We start from the raw sequence: 16,966 nt of genomic DNA on the forward strand, positions 1-16,966 counted from the left end.
CACTATTTTTATAGCCTCCGGAAATTGATTTTTTTGGTAGCGATTTCAAAATAGAGGTCTGCTTCGTAGTCACGTGACTCCTCTGTTTACAGACATCCGGAGTAACATGGAGGACACTACTGGCAGTAATCCCCAATCTCTTGGATTTACAGAGAAATTAAAGTCTTGGCTCTCTTGGTCATGGACTTACGTGTGCTTCATTTGGTTCGGCATGGTGCTGATCATGATATACGTCCTGTGGAGCCCGCTGAAACTGCAGGAAACTCTTACCTCAGGTGAATTAATGCAACTGCTAGCTAGCTATTGTTAGCCTCCGGGTGTCTGGCTTTAGCTGGCAGCAAGCGGGAGCTGATACTGGTTTGACAGTTCGTGGTCTGAGTGCTTGAGACACAAATAGAAGCGACTTTCTGGTTACGTTTAAGTCGAGTTTTTAGATGCATATCGCCAGGCACTAGTTGCACCATTTTCTAACAGTAGCGTGCATTGTTTGCTGTCAAGATTCAGTATTTTATTGCTGTATGTTTAAGTTGGCTGATGTGGATAACATATACAAGATAGTCTGCTCTACACAACCTTAGACCAATGTTATATTCTGTTGGTATTACAGCTGTTGTTTACCATTTTCTGTTGCAGTGTCACAATAGAGGACACTAACTTTGCACAGCTCTGATGGCACTAAACTGATTGTCTCCTCTTTTTCTCCTTTCAGCCTCAGTGTTTTTAAATACACTGACCCCTAAATTCTATGTGGCTCTCACTGGAACCTCCTCTCTCATCTCTGGACTCATCCTTGTGAGTTATCACCTCAATTTCTCACCCTATAGATACAATTATAAGCTGTCACTTTTTTGTATTTTTGCTTTAGGCCACTGAAAGGATAGGTTCCCAATTGTTAGGTGCCCAAATGTACATTCCAATGGGGTTTTCTATCTTAATCATTCCCCCTCTTCACACTGGACATTAAAATATCCCTTACTTTCAGTGTAAATGATGGGACACAAAGTCCAAAATCCTTGTTCTGTGCAAAAACATATTCAGCAGTTTATCTGAAGTTATTATGTAGCTCTAGCAGTATGAATTAATGAACCCCAGTGAATATCTTCCAGAGTTTCAGTCCTTTCTAGTACACGTCTTGCAGTACACACAGTACATTGTCCTAAATTTTGATTCACGCTCAGTAATCCAAGATTAAGCACATGGAAGAAGCCTAGTTTTAGAGGAGCATCACTATTAAATGTAAAGCCTTGATGGAAATTTATTGTAGTGTACCCAGGGACATCAGTAGCAGCCCATAACTGTTGCCTTATCATATACTTTCTGTAAAGTATGTTGTCACCATATGTGTTCTCACCACAGATATTTGAGTGGTGGTATTTCCGTAAATATGGGACATCGTTCATTGAACAAGTGTCAGTGAGCCACCTGCGTCCTCTTCTGGGAGGAGTGGAGAGCAGCTCCACGACTGGTCTGTTTTCATCAGTTAATGGAGAGGCAGAGCCTAGACCCAGTGTTTCAGGTAAATATGTGTACAATTCAATCCATAACAGCAGTGCTACTCAAAATGCTACTAGTACTAATAACAATATCTTCTTTTTACTAGAGTGTAAGGTCTGGAGGAACCCTTTGAATCTGTTCAGGGGAGCAGAATATAACAGGTATGTGTGGGTTGTAGAGATATAATTCAGATATAATGGACAGTTATCAAGGATGGTTCGTAATATGAAACTATTTATAAAGGTCCATACTGTGTGTTTGGTGCAAGACCATTAATCCAGTTTAAATTGAATCACTGTGAATCATAAAACAGTTTTGTATTTTACTTTGTGCACAACAGGTACACCTGGGTAACCGGGAAGGAACCCTTAACGTACTATGATATGAACCTGTCTGCTCAAGACCATCAGACCTTCTTCACAGGAGACACTCAACAGTTAAGGCCGGAAGATGCTGGTGAGTTTAAACCATATGCAGGTTAAATCCCCACACTGATAGTGTATTTCCTTGGAAGATGTTTCTCTGGTTCTTTGCAAATGTTCACACAAAACTGCTTTTTCTTTTTTCTTTTTCTTTTTTGTTTTGCAAATTTTGACTTGGATGCATACATTTGAACATATTAGGAGCGTAAGGTCACATCTATAATAAGCCTGAGTTGATCATCTCATTACAGTGATGCAGAAAGCCTGGAGGGAGAGAAATCCTCAAGCCAGGATCAGAGCAGCTTACCAGGCCATAGAAATGAACCATGAGTAAGTCCTTCTCTTACACAGATACATATTATCACCTTAAGTACTGCATATATAAACATAATACAGTATGTTCTAAATAGCATCTGTTGTAAAAAAGTAAGTAAGTAAGTAAGTTTCTGTAGTTAAGAACATAAATGCATTAATATAATCATATTTCTTTATGGGTGCTTTCATACTCAAGTTCTTGCCTTGATTGCTTTAAGTTTTTGATGTGCATGTAAGCACAACTGTTATCTCCTACAACAAAAGAAAATATAATTAAGGTCGGGTTGTTGAATGTCTGTCCCTTTGTCCCACATTTGTGCCTCCATGTTTACAGATGTGCTGCGGCCTATGTGCTTCTAGCAGAGGAAGAAGCCACAACTATCACAGAAGCTGAACGCCTCTTCAAAAAAGCATTAAGTATTGGTGAGGATGGATTTCAATGTACTATAAGCGCAATTAGTGTTAGCAGAAAGATCGCAAACTAGGTTAACAGTAATTGCACCCAGTTTAAACACTCCACATCACAAGTAAGTGTGCTTATAAGTAGAATAGGCCACTTACCACCTGTGGTGATGTATGTAGTCAAAAATACAATATTACATAAATGCGTCAGTTTGTTTCCTGTACTCAAGATCACAAGATGTAGTGAGAAGTCTGAGGTCTATTTCTGATTTTATGAGTTACTCACATTTTAAATTTGTATAGACTGATGAGGTTTTTTTTTTTTTTTTTTTTTTTTTATTAAATAGCTTATATTTTCTGTTTGCTGTCCACAGCTGGAAAAGATATCAACTTACTGGTGTACATTAAACGCAGACTGGCAATGTGTGCACGCAAGCTGGGACGGATTAAAGAAGCAGTGAAAATGATGAGAGATGTAAGTTTGTATCTTAGGTAGCAACATATACTGTATTTCAAATAATTGCAGCACAGTAGTATTAACACAGTGTATATTAACTTATGATGTTTTTACAGTTAATGAAGGAGTTCCCACTGTTGGGAATGTTAAATATACACGAAAACCTCTTGGAGGCACTTCTAGAGCTTCAGGCATATGCTGATGTCCAAGCAGTCCTTGCCAAATACGATGGTAAGACTGAACATTTGATTTATCCAGCATCACAGCTCTGAAAATGCACTGTATGGGTTATGTCACACGACCCAATTTTCTTCTGCCATTGCAGACATCAGTTTGCCAAAATCAGCCACTATATGCTACACATCTGCACTGTTGAAAGCACGGGCTGTGTCAGATAAGTACGTGTCCTTGCGCCTTTGATTCATTATGTTTAAAATATCTATTAGCACTGAATCTTTGCATACGGTCATACATCTGTATCTCCGGCTGCAGTAACAGTAGAATATAACTTTGTGAGCAGCAGCAGTGTCTCATATGAAGTGTTTTTTCCACAGGTTCTCTCCAGAGGCAGCGTCCAGGCGGGGACTAAGCACAGCAGAGATGAATGCTGTGGAGGCCATACACAGAGCTGTTGAGTTCAATCCACATGTGCCAAAGGTCAGTCAGTGGATTAATGAGTGTCACATGGAGTTTGTGGGACGACATCGCATTGTGATGTGATGTCAGGTTATAAACGTGAATAAACATGACTTGTCGGTGAGTCAGTCAACCTGAAAGGCTTCTTTTACATCTGGCATTAAAATGATTATCAGTATTGAATCTCCACATTAATTATTAGTGGAGTAATAACAACAACAGAATAACACCTATAAAAGACACCTGTCCTTCAACCTCCACAAACACCTCTTGGTTATTGGACAAAACTGACATTGAACAATTCACATCATCATCATCCACTCATCTGTACCTGGACAACACAAACTTAATGGAATTTATGCATTAAAGTATATTGTCATCTACGCAACTGCTATGGTGAAAGGGGTTTATAGTAGATTTTTTTTTCTGTATTTAACCTGATCACACCAGGCTCACATGACTGTCATGTGTCACAGTCACACACAGAACACAGACAAAGCAGGCAGACAGGTTCTGTCCGCAGTTACAGGTGGTGCAACTTTCAAAGAGACCAGCCTTCATTCCAGACGTGCTACATACTGGCTCACCTGCAGGTGTCAGTGTAGGTCATCGTACGCGAGCTCTCAACCAATTGCATCATACCTGTAGTGTCAGTTGTTGATCACATGTGCGCTTGCTAATTCTTTTTCCATATGAGTGTTTTTGATTGATTTATATTGTTGTAGTCATTTTTAAATGAATCAAACGATTTTTGGATTGTGCAGATAGTTAGGTTTGAATTTTGCCTTTAGATCTTAAGAAAAAGCGTAAATATAAAACATAACAGCTACATTGGTCACAATTATGCGTAGAAAGGTGTTGATCCATAAACAGCTGAACCAGGGCACACAAGGGACTACGCTTCATATCTCTCATATCTCTCTCTTTCACATCAGTTCCCACAGGATTAGATGTCACACACTCACATGCACACACACAGTCATACACAAGTAGCTGCAGCACAGTTTTGTCTTAGCTTAGCCTTTGTAGTGTGGTGTTGTTTCATCTCGTGGACTCCTTTTCTGAGAGAGAGAAAGAGAATCAGTGTGTTTGTGTGTGTGTGGAGGGGAGGGGGGTGTAGACGTCAGCCAACACTTTGATCCAGCCTTTGATTTTAAAGTGAGGGCCCTCATCTTCAATGTCCTTCCAACTGCTCCCTCCCTATCCTGCCCAGAGGCAGCCTCTCATCACGTACCCTCATCCTGTTTCTTATCCTCTCATGTTCCCTCATCCTCTCTCATCCCCTCTGTTTGAGCCAAACAGAGACTGAATACAACCACCACTGCCAACTTAATCAAAATTGACATCTGTCGAGTGGAGGTGAAGAGTGAAACGACATTGAAATTGAAATTTGTAATACACCTTTCACATATGACCGGTGCTAAATACCTCTTTTTGTGACTCGGACATCTGATAACTACTCAGGCTTCATAGCAGAGTTGTGTTGAATTTTCGGATATGAAAATGTGCTTGTGCGGGGAAAGAGGAGCGTTGTTACTTTGTGTTGTCTGACATGTCTGAATGATGAGAGCACCTGCGACTCTGGCCTGAATAGGCACAGGCCGGCCTGTTGTCCTCTTGTGTAGATTTGATCCTAATTTCCAAAATAGTGTAGAGACTTGCTCATGCTTTGGTAGAGTTAGTGATTTAGTGATACATTCATTGGTGATTAATCTTTTAGGATTATTTGATTCATTTAGTGATTATGTAATATATAAAATTTCAGTCGCAATTGGTTTGACCTGAAAGTGATGTGTAGTTTGGTTGTGATAGTTTTGGACATAAACAGCTGTAGACATAGTAAAAGGTGGAAGTAATGGATTGAGAAGGTTGGGCTAAACATACTGTTACTTCAGCTCCTACATACAGCTCCTGCATTGTAAAGTGGGGAAACACTGGGTCCGGTATATTTTTAAGTATGAAGAAACGTCCCTCCTCCATGTACCAAGGTATTTTCCCTGTAGATGAGAAATACTAATTACACAAGGCATTGATTAAGTTACATGGCAGGAGATGTGTCCAAGGTGACGTTAAAGCAAAGCTTGCGTATATGTTTTCATTGCGATAGCGAAGCTATGTCAGATAGCATGAAGAGCAGACCAGCTTTGTCTATTCTGAGTCTTTGTGTATTCTTCTTAACCATTATCAAAGTACCAGTCGGCAATCATGGACCAGACTTTATTAGAAAAGGCTTGTAAATGGAAGGTCACCAGTTGGATCTCTATATCTGGATCTGGAGGATGGGGAAAAGTAAAAGAGTAATACTCGCCCTTCCATTATTAACCTCCCCCATGAGGCGCCCTTGACAAAGAGTCTTAGCCCCCCACTGCTCTAGTAGGTGCTGCTCAGTGACAAACAGATTAGTTTGTGGTCGTACTGCGCAGCTTCCGGGTGTGAATGTGTGTAACTCAGTGTGAATGGGGCTTTAAAAACACAAGTAAAGGTCTATAGCCATGATAGAGCTAGCGATTCAGTGAGGCACAGCAGTGCTTTGAGCTAGATTTTAACATTCTCACAACAGCGATGTTGGCATGCAATGAGTACATTATCTGCACAAAACTTAAAGGGCAGCTGAGGCTGATGGGAATGTCATTCATTTTTCAGAAACCAAAGTATTGGGAAAAATGTAATTTTGACCTGATGATGGCGCTAAAAGAAAAGTCAAGGGACCACCAAAGTTATTGCAATTCTTCCTGAGGGGGACATGAATGTCTGTACTAACTTTCGTGGCAATGCAGTCTATAGTTGTAGAGGTTCCACACTTTACTCTGAACCACAAATGTGAACCTACAAGTAACGCTAGAGTCAGTAGGATTCGTCCTCTTGGTACCATGACTATCTCTCTAGTAGTTGTTGAGATATTTCAGTGGTGGACTGATCTACTAACAGATCTCCTGGCATGCTTATTAAAAACTACCCAGTTGCCTCTGCCCCCCTTGAACAGGTGGATTAATGAAAGACCATTGTTAGGTCAAGCATTAAGTGCGTGGGTGTGCTATCAAGCACGCCAAGGAGCTTATATATGAATATCATGCAAGGCTACATCACATGAGCTCATTCAAACTGCTCAAAAGGCTACACACACACACTAAACCCAGATCCACACAAACACGCTTCAACCCCACAGCTGTTTCAGTGCACACCATCCTCCTCCCTCATGACCCCTTTCCCTTTTCCCCTCAGCAGCTCTCTGTCTTGCTCCTATTTTTCCTCCTTTTCCCCTTTGCTCCTTTCATTTTTCCTCTTCTCCTCATCTTCTTGTCCTTCTCTATTTATCTTCCTCTCCTCAACCTCCACCCTTTTTTCCATCTGTCTGTCCATTCCAATCAGCTTCCCCACCAGCCAGTGGTTAAGAATCTGACAGTTTGCCGGATGCTTGGATAGCTGATCAAGTGTTCCTGCTACCTGAATCTGCTTTACATTTACATTTACAACCACATTGGTCCATACTCATTCATTTTTGGAGCAGTTGGGGCGACCCGATCCCATCTACCTCGCTAGTTTACTCCACTTTGGAGCGCAGTTTCTCATCTCACCCCATTCTGGTTGACATGCTCTCATCTAGATCGCCTGTCAAGACTCAGAAATGCAGACCTTTTCTTAGCTTCCCTCTGAAATTGGCTATTTGGTTTGTGAATTGCCGTCCTGGGTTTGTTGTGAATTAAGATGGATGAGGTTTGATTCAGAGAAGAAAACGGGGTAGTTACAATTTGCCTCATCCTAGCTCACTTTAGGACAAATAATGTGAGTTTTCTGCCACTTTCCACCCTCTCAGTAGAAGCTGGCGTAGCTAGTAGCAGCGTTTACTGACTATGAAATTCTTAATCTTTGTTTGTGTTCCTAAAGCCAACACCTGTTTATGTTCTTTCACTGCAAACGTGTGTTTGACTGACCCTTATGGAGCAACTACAAGGCTGATGTCATTGTTGCCTTGTGTGTCCCATTGTGAGAGGCAAAGTGCCGCAGATTAGAATCAGAAGGCAGTTTATGAGTTATGCTCTGGGCTTATGACTGCCCAGGGATAAAAGGAGAACACATGAAACTCAATCCCTTCATCAAAGAGGCGACAGGGAGTGGAGAAGCAGACCCAAGAACGGGGTGGGGGGGGCGGCACAGCACAGAGGACTGAGGTGTCACCATTTCTAATGCCGTGGCATGCGAGGAAGGACAGCTGAGCGGCGAGTCGCTCTAAATGGTTAATCTTAAAACACAGAGGACCCAGACCTACATGGGGGCCATACACTGTCCTCTCATTATCAGCAACAGACTAAAGTAGAGGTAGAACTATGTGTAAAACTGTAAAAAAGAATATTTACACGTATCTGTAAAATTTCCAGCTTTACTAGAAGAACAAATTTCCTCGCTTAGCAAAGTTGGGCCACAAATAAAACTCACTTTCCCGCCTGTCATTCAGCTCTTCATGCATATCCTGCCATGTTGACATGCGATAAAAAATGAATGTGTGTTATTTTAGCAGTTACAGTAGTTGTTTTGTGCTCTACAACTGAGAAAGTGATGGTTTCTTATTTTGAGCTGGCTGCCTGCCTCAACACTGGTGCCGGGGGAGCGGATGATGGTGAAAGATTTGTGCAGAGAATAAAGGAGACCGAAATGGTGATGAAGATGGAGGCAGACAGTCAAGTGTCTTGGCTGGAGCAGAAAGAGCTGATTTAAGTAAGTCAGACAGGATAAGTGAGGAGGGCAAACAAGCAGCTTCTGGTTGTCTCTAGCAGCCGATCCTTGCAGTAAGTACAAAGGGTGTTCAGATGGAAAGAGATGAGGCTGGAAGACTGGATGGGTCTACTGGCATGGTTGAGTGAAGAGGAGAAAGATAAATGGAGTTTCTCACCTGTGGTTGGCAGCTTTATTGAGCCTTTACCCAAGAGGGTGAGAGAATCAGGAGGTGGGGAGGGAGAATGGTTTGAGCCTCTGATGCTGAGGAGATGGAGGCAGGGTGGAGGAAAAATACTGACTAATGAATGGGCTTAAAAGTTTTTTTCTGACATTATATGTTGTATTTTTAAGTTTTATGTGAGTGAATGAATTGTTTGAGTGTGTTTTTGTTTGCAAACTCGCCTACCTCAAAATTCCCCTTTGAGGGACGAATGAAGGGCCAGGGTACCTGTGCAAGGTTGTTGACCATTATTCACTAAGGATGAGCGTACACCAGTGTGAGGCAGTGATAAGAGAGTAGAGGCTGCGGAGTAATTGCAGACTGGTGGTGAAGCAGCTTTGTTCAGGCACTAGAGATAAGGAGTGTGAGAGATATAGGTAAGGTAGATTACCAGTCTAGGTACCGGGACACTGAATGCAGGGTCGTTGTCTAGAAAGCTGCGGACAGCTGGAAAAAGGGATGAGCAAGGTTGAAGATCCTGGGCAGGCTGTGATCATGGGGGCGAGACTGGAGACAGAGGGTAAGGCAGGGGGAGATGGGTGAAGCAGCATGGTCTGGCTGGCTGGATAGATGGATGGATGGCTGGCTAGCTGAGCCTGTGACCATGGAAGGGATTAGACAGGATTAGCTGTGGGGTAACCTTCCCAAAGTGTCAGTCTGAGATCCAGAGCGCTGTGAAGCTGGCCGCCTGGGAATCCAGCCCAGGGGGCCCCAGCCCTGCACATGGGTTTTGTTTAACACAGACTGCTGCCACACTGGGCACCACAGACATAAATCACACAGAGTGGCAGGTTAATCAAAGTCATTATACATCCATTAATGACTTATCCATTGACAAAGCTAGGCCTTATTCAAAAATGTATGATGCGTAAAAGCAGTGCTTAATATTCTGTCTTTGTTATTTCTGGATCCTTACTCCGTATGATGTCAGACAGCAGACCTGTTCTATAGGTTGTAACTCTGGGATGTGGGCCTTTGTCAGCACAGTGAACCGACTGACTCACTGGGACAAACTTACACAGTAGGGAAAGAGAGGAGGAGTGAGTGGGGGATGTTACACATTCATGGAATGAATGTACTGTACTGTAACAATAACACACACAGAGCTTTGGAGAGCTTTTCCCTCCCACCTTGAACAATTGCAAAATAAGACTCTCAACAAATACCTCACATGAAAAAAGAAATATTTTCAGTCTGCAGGGAGTTAGCCAGGGGGAATTGCTCAATTTGATGAGAGTAAGTAAAGTGCTGACTGTGAAACAAGTAGAAAACGTGAATGAAACCATTAAAGCAGCATGAAGTCAACTGCGACCACGAAGGGGCAGCCTTTTTTTTTTTTTTTTTTAAACCAAACTTACATTGACACAATTTAGGTTCATGTCTAAAGTTCAAAGAGCTGCTTACATGGAATTGATCACAAATAAAATCAATATCCCGTTTGAGTCCTCTTTCCAACAAAGATATACATGTAAATATTCGCAGGGGGTTTAGTTGTGAATTTTGCATTGTGCGATAAAAGAGTGTGTAGAGCGACAGAATGAGAGAGAGCAAAAAGTGTCCCCGAATGTATTCGAACCATCGGTATGCAATTACATGGCACAGACCATAGCTGACAAGGTCTCTCAGCCAGCCGTGGTGCTCAGATTTTACACCATCATCTTTATTTCCACTTGCCACCATTGACTGTGCTGATTTTACATATCATGAAAGCAGAGTTAAAACAAACATGCATATAAAACAGACTTTGGTCTGTGGTTTGAACCGTTTTCACAGTTCTGGATAACAGTATTAAGCGCAGCTATACCAGTCACTTCTGCTATGCTTTGCCAAGTTGACAAGCCCAATGACTTCTACACACTGGGTGTATACTGAAGAGAACTCTTGTATTTCTTCCTCTTCTGTCCTTTAGTACTTATTAGAGATGAAGAGTCTGATCCTGCCTCCAGAGCACATCTTGAAGAGAGGTGACAGTGAGGCAGTGGCATACGCCTTCTTTCACCTGCAGCACTGGAAGAGGGCAGAGGGAGCCTTAAACCTACTACACTGTACCTGGGAGGGCAGTATGTATCACTTCTACTGCTTCTATTGTACACCACTACCTTGGATATTGAGGCATTTTTGCTTTATTTATTGTAGGCATTATCTTTTTGCTTAGGCTTTGAGAAACCTGCTTTGTGCTCAGGTTCTTTTCATAGTGAATACAACCCTTGTGTAAGTTCACAGTCACTACTGTACAGTACTTTAATGTAGCCAGTCCAAATTATTGTGTCATACGTTTTGTATGCACAACACACCCACAAATACTCTATTTCTCATTGTACAGGAATGAGATCATTCCTCACAGGAAGACTTTTATTGTTATATTTTATTAGGATGTTAGCATCTTGTCACTCTGTATACTATTTTGCTACTTGGGTCGATGTACTGAAAATTGTGTCAGCTGTTCAACACTTAAAATATCACTTATGTTGTTTAAAATGGTTTCTCTTATTGTACTGTAAAGTCATACTTAAAACAATTTCCTATTTGCTCCTTTGTCTGTGTTTCCAGCCTTCCGGATAATTCCTTACCCACTGGAGAAGGGTCACCTGTTTTACCCTTACCCAGGATGCACAGAAACAGCAGATAGAGAACTACTGCCCTGTAAGTACAATAGTATTCACTTACTTGCAGTTCATGATTATGGCTGTGTCCCTATTTGATTATTTAAATAATCACCCTCTTACTATTTGAACCCTGTCTCTCTCTTCGAAATGCTTCAGACCTGTTTGTCTGACTTTGTCTTGCTCTCTTTCTTTCTCATCTAGCTTTTCACGAGGTGTCTGTGTACCCAAAGAAAGAGCTTCCCTTCTTCATCCTCTTCACAGCAGGCCTTTGCTCCTTCACTGCCATACTGGCCATGCTCACACATCAGTTCCCTGAGCTCATGGGTGTCTTTGCCAAAGCAGTAAGTACTGTAACCAAACCAGTTTAAGTCAGACCTGTGTTGGCTAACCAGTTACATCTTCAGTGTATCTCTGATTTACTCTTTTTTCCTATCTGTGTTTTAAATTGTTGTTTGTAACCTGAACCTTTTAACCCCTGTTGTAATCGCTGCCTTCCATCACTGTCAGTAACACTGGAGACTCATGGGAGTCATAGGCCGGTAAAGTCAGCGTTTCCCGCCAAAACAAGCTGTAGTCCAACTTGCACTGTAAGTGTACGTGTAATAGTAAGCACAGCTGAACGATGCAGCCTTATCAGCATAGCAAACATATCAGTGTAACTTACAGCCATAAAGATTTAGAAAACTTAAAATGCATGACCTCCTTTTGCTGTTTATTTATTATGGAAGTGCTGCGTTAACTGTTTTAGCCAGTTTGGCAAACTCTTTACTTTGGCTAATCCTTTGTTTATGGCCATCCTGTTTGTTAGGGCCAGCCTTTACAGAGACTCAAAGACGCAAAAACAAGAACACAGAGAACATCTAGTGCTCTTCCTTTTTGTTATGGGAAATTGGGCGTAGATAGGATTTTTACAGCAGGGCAGAGCCTGGTTTGTGTAATGTTCAGATAGAGTACATGAAAACCATTGAGGGAGGAACACAGAGGTCCTCACTGTCTTCTGAGGGAAAACACATTTCTCTGTATCTACTGCTCTTGAAAAGAAAATCCAAACAAGACAAGACAGCGGTGGTGGTTTTGGAAAGTCTGCCTTCCCTTTATTTATGGATGGCAGACATGTATAGTAGTTGAATATGTTTCATATATTAAATGGGATTAGAGAGCACTTAATTTGTACCCGTCTGGCCAGGATGATATGTCCACTTATGAGACTATTAAAGTGTCAAGTGTATCAAGCACACCTCAAGTAGTTTCAGTGAGAAACCATATTGTAATATGTTAGAGGACATCTTACTGTTACTCACTAACCTAAATCGCTAACATGTGCATTTTAAATGTTCCATTATACACATACTTTATGTAATATACTGCATATCCTAGATCTTAATCTTAGATCTAAGTTGATGTAATTTCTGCTGATAATTATAAAAACATGAGTGATTAAGTTGTTTCCCAGGTTCTAAATATAATGAGTATGTGTCACTGTTTTTATACTATTTTACAGCTGACAGCAAAAAAAAAAAGGCAAATTCTAGCATGTCAACATAAATAGTGTCATAATATTTTTAAATACACCTGCTGTTGCCACAGGTGATCATGTGCTCAGGGGAAGACGTGTAATAATAGCAAAAAATATAAGCAATTCATCTTTCCTGCTCATCCTACCAGTTTTAAAGGATTTTTTGAATTATAGTTTCCCTTCCGCCAGAACAATAGTTGTTTAACATTCACTTATCTATTTACTTTTAGGTTCAAACTACTGTTTCCAAGGTCAAAAATGAACTACTTTTTGTCACTATTTATAAACCGAAAGAGAAAGAGTGAACATGATTGAGTTGATGTGTTTTGACATGTAAATCATAGATGATATAAAGTTGATCCCCAAAGTTGGATAAATCCACCGTCATGCTCCCACTCAGATAGATACCGTGAATCATGCTTTGCATTTAAACTGCATCCTGTCACCTGAAAAAAACCCTGCATCTCATCTCCTCAGTCAAAACTGAAAATAATCAAAATGTTTAATTTTCCGTTGGATCATATTTTTTTTGGTCAATAAGGAAATGATTTACCTCAGGCTTTGAGAAAAAATATATAACACTGTGTTAGTGAAATCGTGTGCTTGTTAACTTAAGTGTTTTACTTAAACATTATCTAAGAGTGGGAAAAGGTTTTCCTGGCATTGAACTGAAGGCTCATTCTGCTTTTTCTCCCTCTCAGTTCTTCAGCACACTCTTTGCACCCCTGGGTTTCTTCGCAGACAAGATGGAAAGCTTCATGCCGTCCAGTTTTTGGCACCAGCTGACTCGGATCTGACCCCATCTCACACACACGCACACAGCGCACACAAAGACACACACATACACACCAATACCACTCCAAACCCTCAGACAAAAAGTGTTTGCTCTCCTGTCTTCAGCATTACTGTCCACTTGCTGCACTGTTACTGATTATGTTGGCTGAGGTTGTATCAACACAGCAATACCACTCTTAAGATGCTCTCCCACACTGTTCCAGCAGCCAGAGTTTTTCCAAGAACACATTTAGAGGGTACTATTTGCAGTGATTTCACAGCGCCATTTATTTGTCACAATGTTAACAAAGAACAGTTCAAAAATTTTTAGTATCTCGAAAAAGCCTGGCTTTGAATTTGGTACAAAAATCTAACTTGGAATTTGTCAGAGGATTTGTCTATTTATTCACAATTATAAATTAAATCATGAATGTACTAAAACTGCATGTTTTATGGTCCATACCCCAAATGGGGTATTTGGGAGGGGAACTTACAGTATGTGTCCTATACCAACCCTCTGTGCCCCACAGATATCCACTCGGGCTGATTTAAAAGTCTGTGAGACCTCCTAAAAACAGATCTGTGATTTACAGCCTCGGAGTGGCTGCAGTGTATACAACACCTCTGCAGTTCAACAGTTGTTACCATGGCATGACACCTCAGCACTATATCACTGGGGCACCCGCCGCCCCCGCAACATCGAAATGTAAATGGGATCATCACTCTGTCACAGTACGGCCTCTCATGGCATCACTCATTTCTTCTGATTGCACTATGGACTGTTATAGGTCAGTGTGTTGGTCAACTGGCAAGCAGAACTTGCAGAGTTATCCATTACAGCAGACAAACGGAGAATCACACAGCACAGTCAATGTAACAAATAGCTGCAATACACAGGGCTGCAGTAGACGATACACTGAGCATATTCAGTTAGCCTTCCTTACAGGTATATTGAGTCGCATTTAGAGATGGTAAGTAAAATGAAAGACATGTACAAAGTAAGAGGCATTTTACTTAATGTGTACGAAATCGTACCAGAATGGTTCATGGTTTGATTCTGTTGTAACTGGGTTGGTCAGTTCCAACATTTCTTCCTCTGTGAAAGTTCTGTCAAACTAAATAGGCTGAGATACCAGAACCACCTTGTTATGTATAATGTAAAAACTATCTGATAATATAACCACTTCATAGAGACAAATGTGCCTGGAATGAAATTGTAATAAAACCTGTAAATGTAATATACTGTATATCCATGTTCTCCACCACAGAGATACAGTAAGACTGTAAAGAATGTAATATTTGAAAAAAAAATACATCTACATTGATGTATAGTAATATTGTGATGTCACATCATCCCAACAATGTATTAGCCATATTAACAGGTTTTATTACATTTTAAACCATTTAATGTGGACATGTTTGTTTTACTTTGTCGAGTTATGTTACTTGATTGTAATTACATTATCGGCAGCTATAATGATGTACAGCTCATGCCTCAGGATGAACTGAGAGTAACATCGTTCTGACAGTGTGATAATAAAGTGCCTTTTTAGTACATCTCACTACCTAAACACACCAATTTGGCATTTACTCTACTGACAGTATTGATTTCAAGTTCAGAGGCAACTCTGTTCAGTTTTGGAGGGATTAAATTTGATAAATAGATGCCTTCAAAAACTGTAATTATCTAACCCAGGTATTAAGTGTGTCCAATGAGAAGCATTCATAGATTTACCAGCCATGTGACAATGGCAAACATGCTGTACATGCACATGATATACAGTAAAGGCACATACAGAACATGTGTGTTGTAAGTACAGTACAGTACAGTACATTATGTTGCAAAAATTGGAGTATATTGATAAATACACTGATGTAATCTAAACTACAAAGATTCACTTTAGCACTTCAGTCTGGCCTGTAATATTTGTCTGTTTAAATTCTTGACACTGTATTATATAGTGTTTTTGTGAAGGTGAAATGTACGAGTACATGCTGAAGACAGGAGAATGTTTGAACAACTGTTAACTACCCTTGGGGTGAGTTTGAAAGTAAAACTCTCAATAAATTACTCTTTCAGTGCAATTTTCTTGTCTGTGTGTCATTTGCGTTTGTTTTGTTCCGGAGAATTTTATTGTTTTAGAAATTAAAAATTAAATGTTAAATCTTCAATTAAAATGCTACAGGCTAGCTTTACCTGGGCGCAGACAGGACTGTAAGGACATGCTTTGTCTGATTAAAAATTCTGTCCAGACAGGTGATCACTTAGGCAAACTATTTTCAACATAAAGTGAGAGATATAAATATGGTACTTTATAAGGTGAATGTCATTTCCCCTCATCTTTTAAAATCACCTCTGTATTCATAGGGAGTCAGTATCTAGTTCAAGGACAAACTACTCTCCGTTCATGCTCCTGCTGCTCCTGGACTATATAAAGCTGAGAGCCATCATGCCCATCATTATGATTATACCACTCTGCCACCATCAGCAGATGGTTTACTCGGCATGTTCCCAGTGAACCACTGGTGCCATAATCATACTCCATACACTCATGCTTAAGTGGCGAGCTGTAGTAATGAAAATCGCTGTCGAGTACTGTTGACAGGTGCTCAAGTGTTTGCTCTCAGTGTCAGAGCGCATTTCATGCAACATGTTGAAACTTGTACATGCTCACTGACCTCCATGGCACAGTGCTTCAAAGTCAGAGTGAAGAATACAGAAAAAACAGTCTAAACTTGACAACAACAACTATCTGAAGTAGGGAGATAGTATATACAAGTTTTATTTTCTCTGGAGATGTTAGAGACATTCACACTATAACCCTTGCCCGTATGGTAAGTAAGAAAAATAAAATACATAAATGATGATTCGAGGTATATGCTTGTGTGGGAAAGGCGCCAAGATGGCAGGTGATGTCCATTGTTCCACAAACACTTCAAATCTCCAGTGGAAAGATGCAGGCCTGAGAGTTGACCCACTAAATAAGAGTTTTTTTATGTGCTAATGCCCTGCTACCAGCCCAGTAAGCTCACCAGCATAAATGAACTCTTGTGGTCTGGGATCTGTGCCAAATGTGTCCCTGAAGGTCACACATACAGCATGTGTTGAACTGAAGTCTCCTGAAAACCTGGCCCTGGGACTAAGTGAACATAGTGCTCATATGGTAAGGTGTTATGTCTATCCATGGGTCTGTTTCAGTATGTCTTCTCCAAGACAGAGCTGTATGACCTGGTTTTGTGGACATGATAATTGTGTCTAATGTAAGATTTGTTGGGTTTTGTCTATTCATGACCACCTAGTGAATTAATAAGCTAAACCTTTTCTCTTCCTCCAACATATTAACTACCTTACTGAGACACAAAAAGGAGCTTATAAAACCTGTGGTGGTGTGACATTATTTGGCTGAAACA

The 16,966-nt window shown here is 40.7% G+C and overlaps 1 protein-coding gene across 1 annotated transcript; it reads left to right on the plus strand.

Moving 5' to 3' along the window:
• The first annotated feature begins 79 nt into the window (after positions 1-79).
• Positions 80-13,757, plus strand: st7l (suppression of tumorigenicity 7 like). The gene is made up of 15 exons (XM_023426078.2): positions 80-275; positions 710-792; positions 1,357-1,516; positions 1,601-1,655; positions 1,835-1,950; positions 2,168-2,246; positions 2,566-2,654; positions 3,008-3,108; positions 3,207-3,321; positions 3,416-3,488; positions 3,645-3,747; positions 10,569-10,719; positions 11,210-11,302; positions 11,467-11,606; positions 13,483-13,757. The coding sequence occupies exons 1-15, from the start codon at positions 107-109 to the stop codon at positions 13,576-13,578; spliced, it is 1,623 nt and encodes a 540-aa protein (XP_023281846.1). The 5' UTR covers positions 80-106; the 3' UTR covers positions 13,579-13,757.
• Positions 13,758-16,966: the final 3,209 nt, after the last annotated feature.

Source organism: Seriola lalandi, unplaced genomic scaffold, assembly GCF_002814215.2.
Source record: "Seriola lalandi dorsalis isolate HSWRI2012SDOR001 ecotype SW California unplaced genomic scaffold, Sedor1 jcf7180002054805, whole genome shotgun sequence".
Taxonomy (NCBI): Eukaryota; Metazoa; Chordata; class Actinopteri; order Carangiformes; family Carangidae; genus Seriola; species Seriola lalandi.

Bases quoted from the DNA above. Each gene is read 5' to 3' on its own strand.
- st7l (XM_023426078.2), top strand. From the start codon at position 107: ATGGAGGACACTACTGGCAGTAATCCCCAATCTCTTGGATTTACAGAG. The intron at 2,655-3,007 runs GTGAGGATGGAT...TGCTGTCCACAG, and splicing joins CAAAAAAGCATTAAGTATTG to CTGGAAAAGATATCAACTTA. The intron at 10,720-11,209 runs GTATGTATCACT...CTGTGTTTCCAG, and splicing joins ACACTGTACCTGGGAGGGCA to CCTTCCGGATAATTCCTTAC.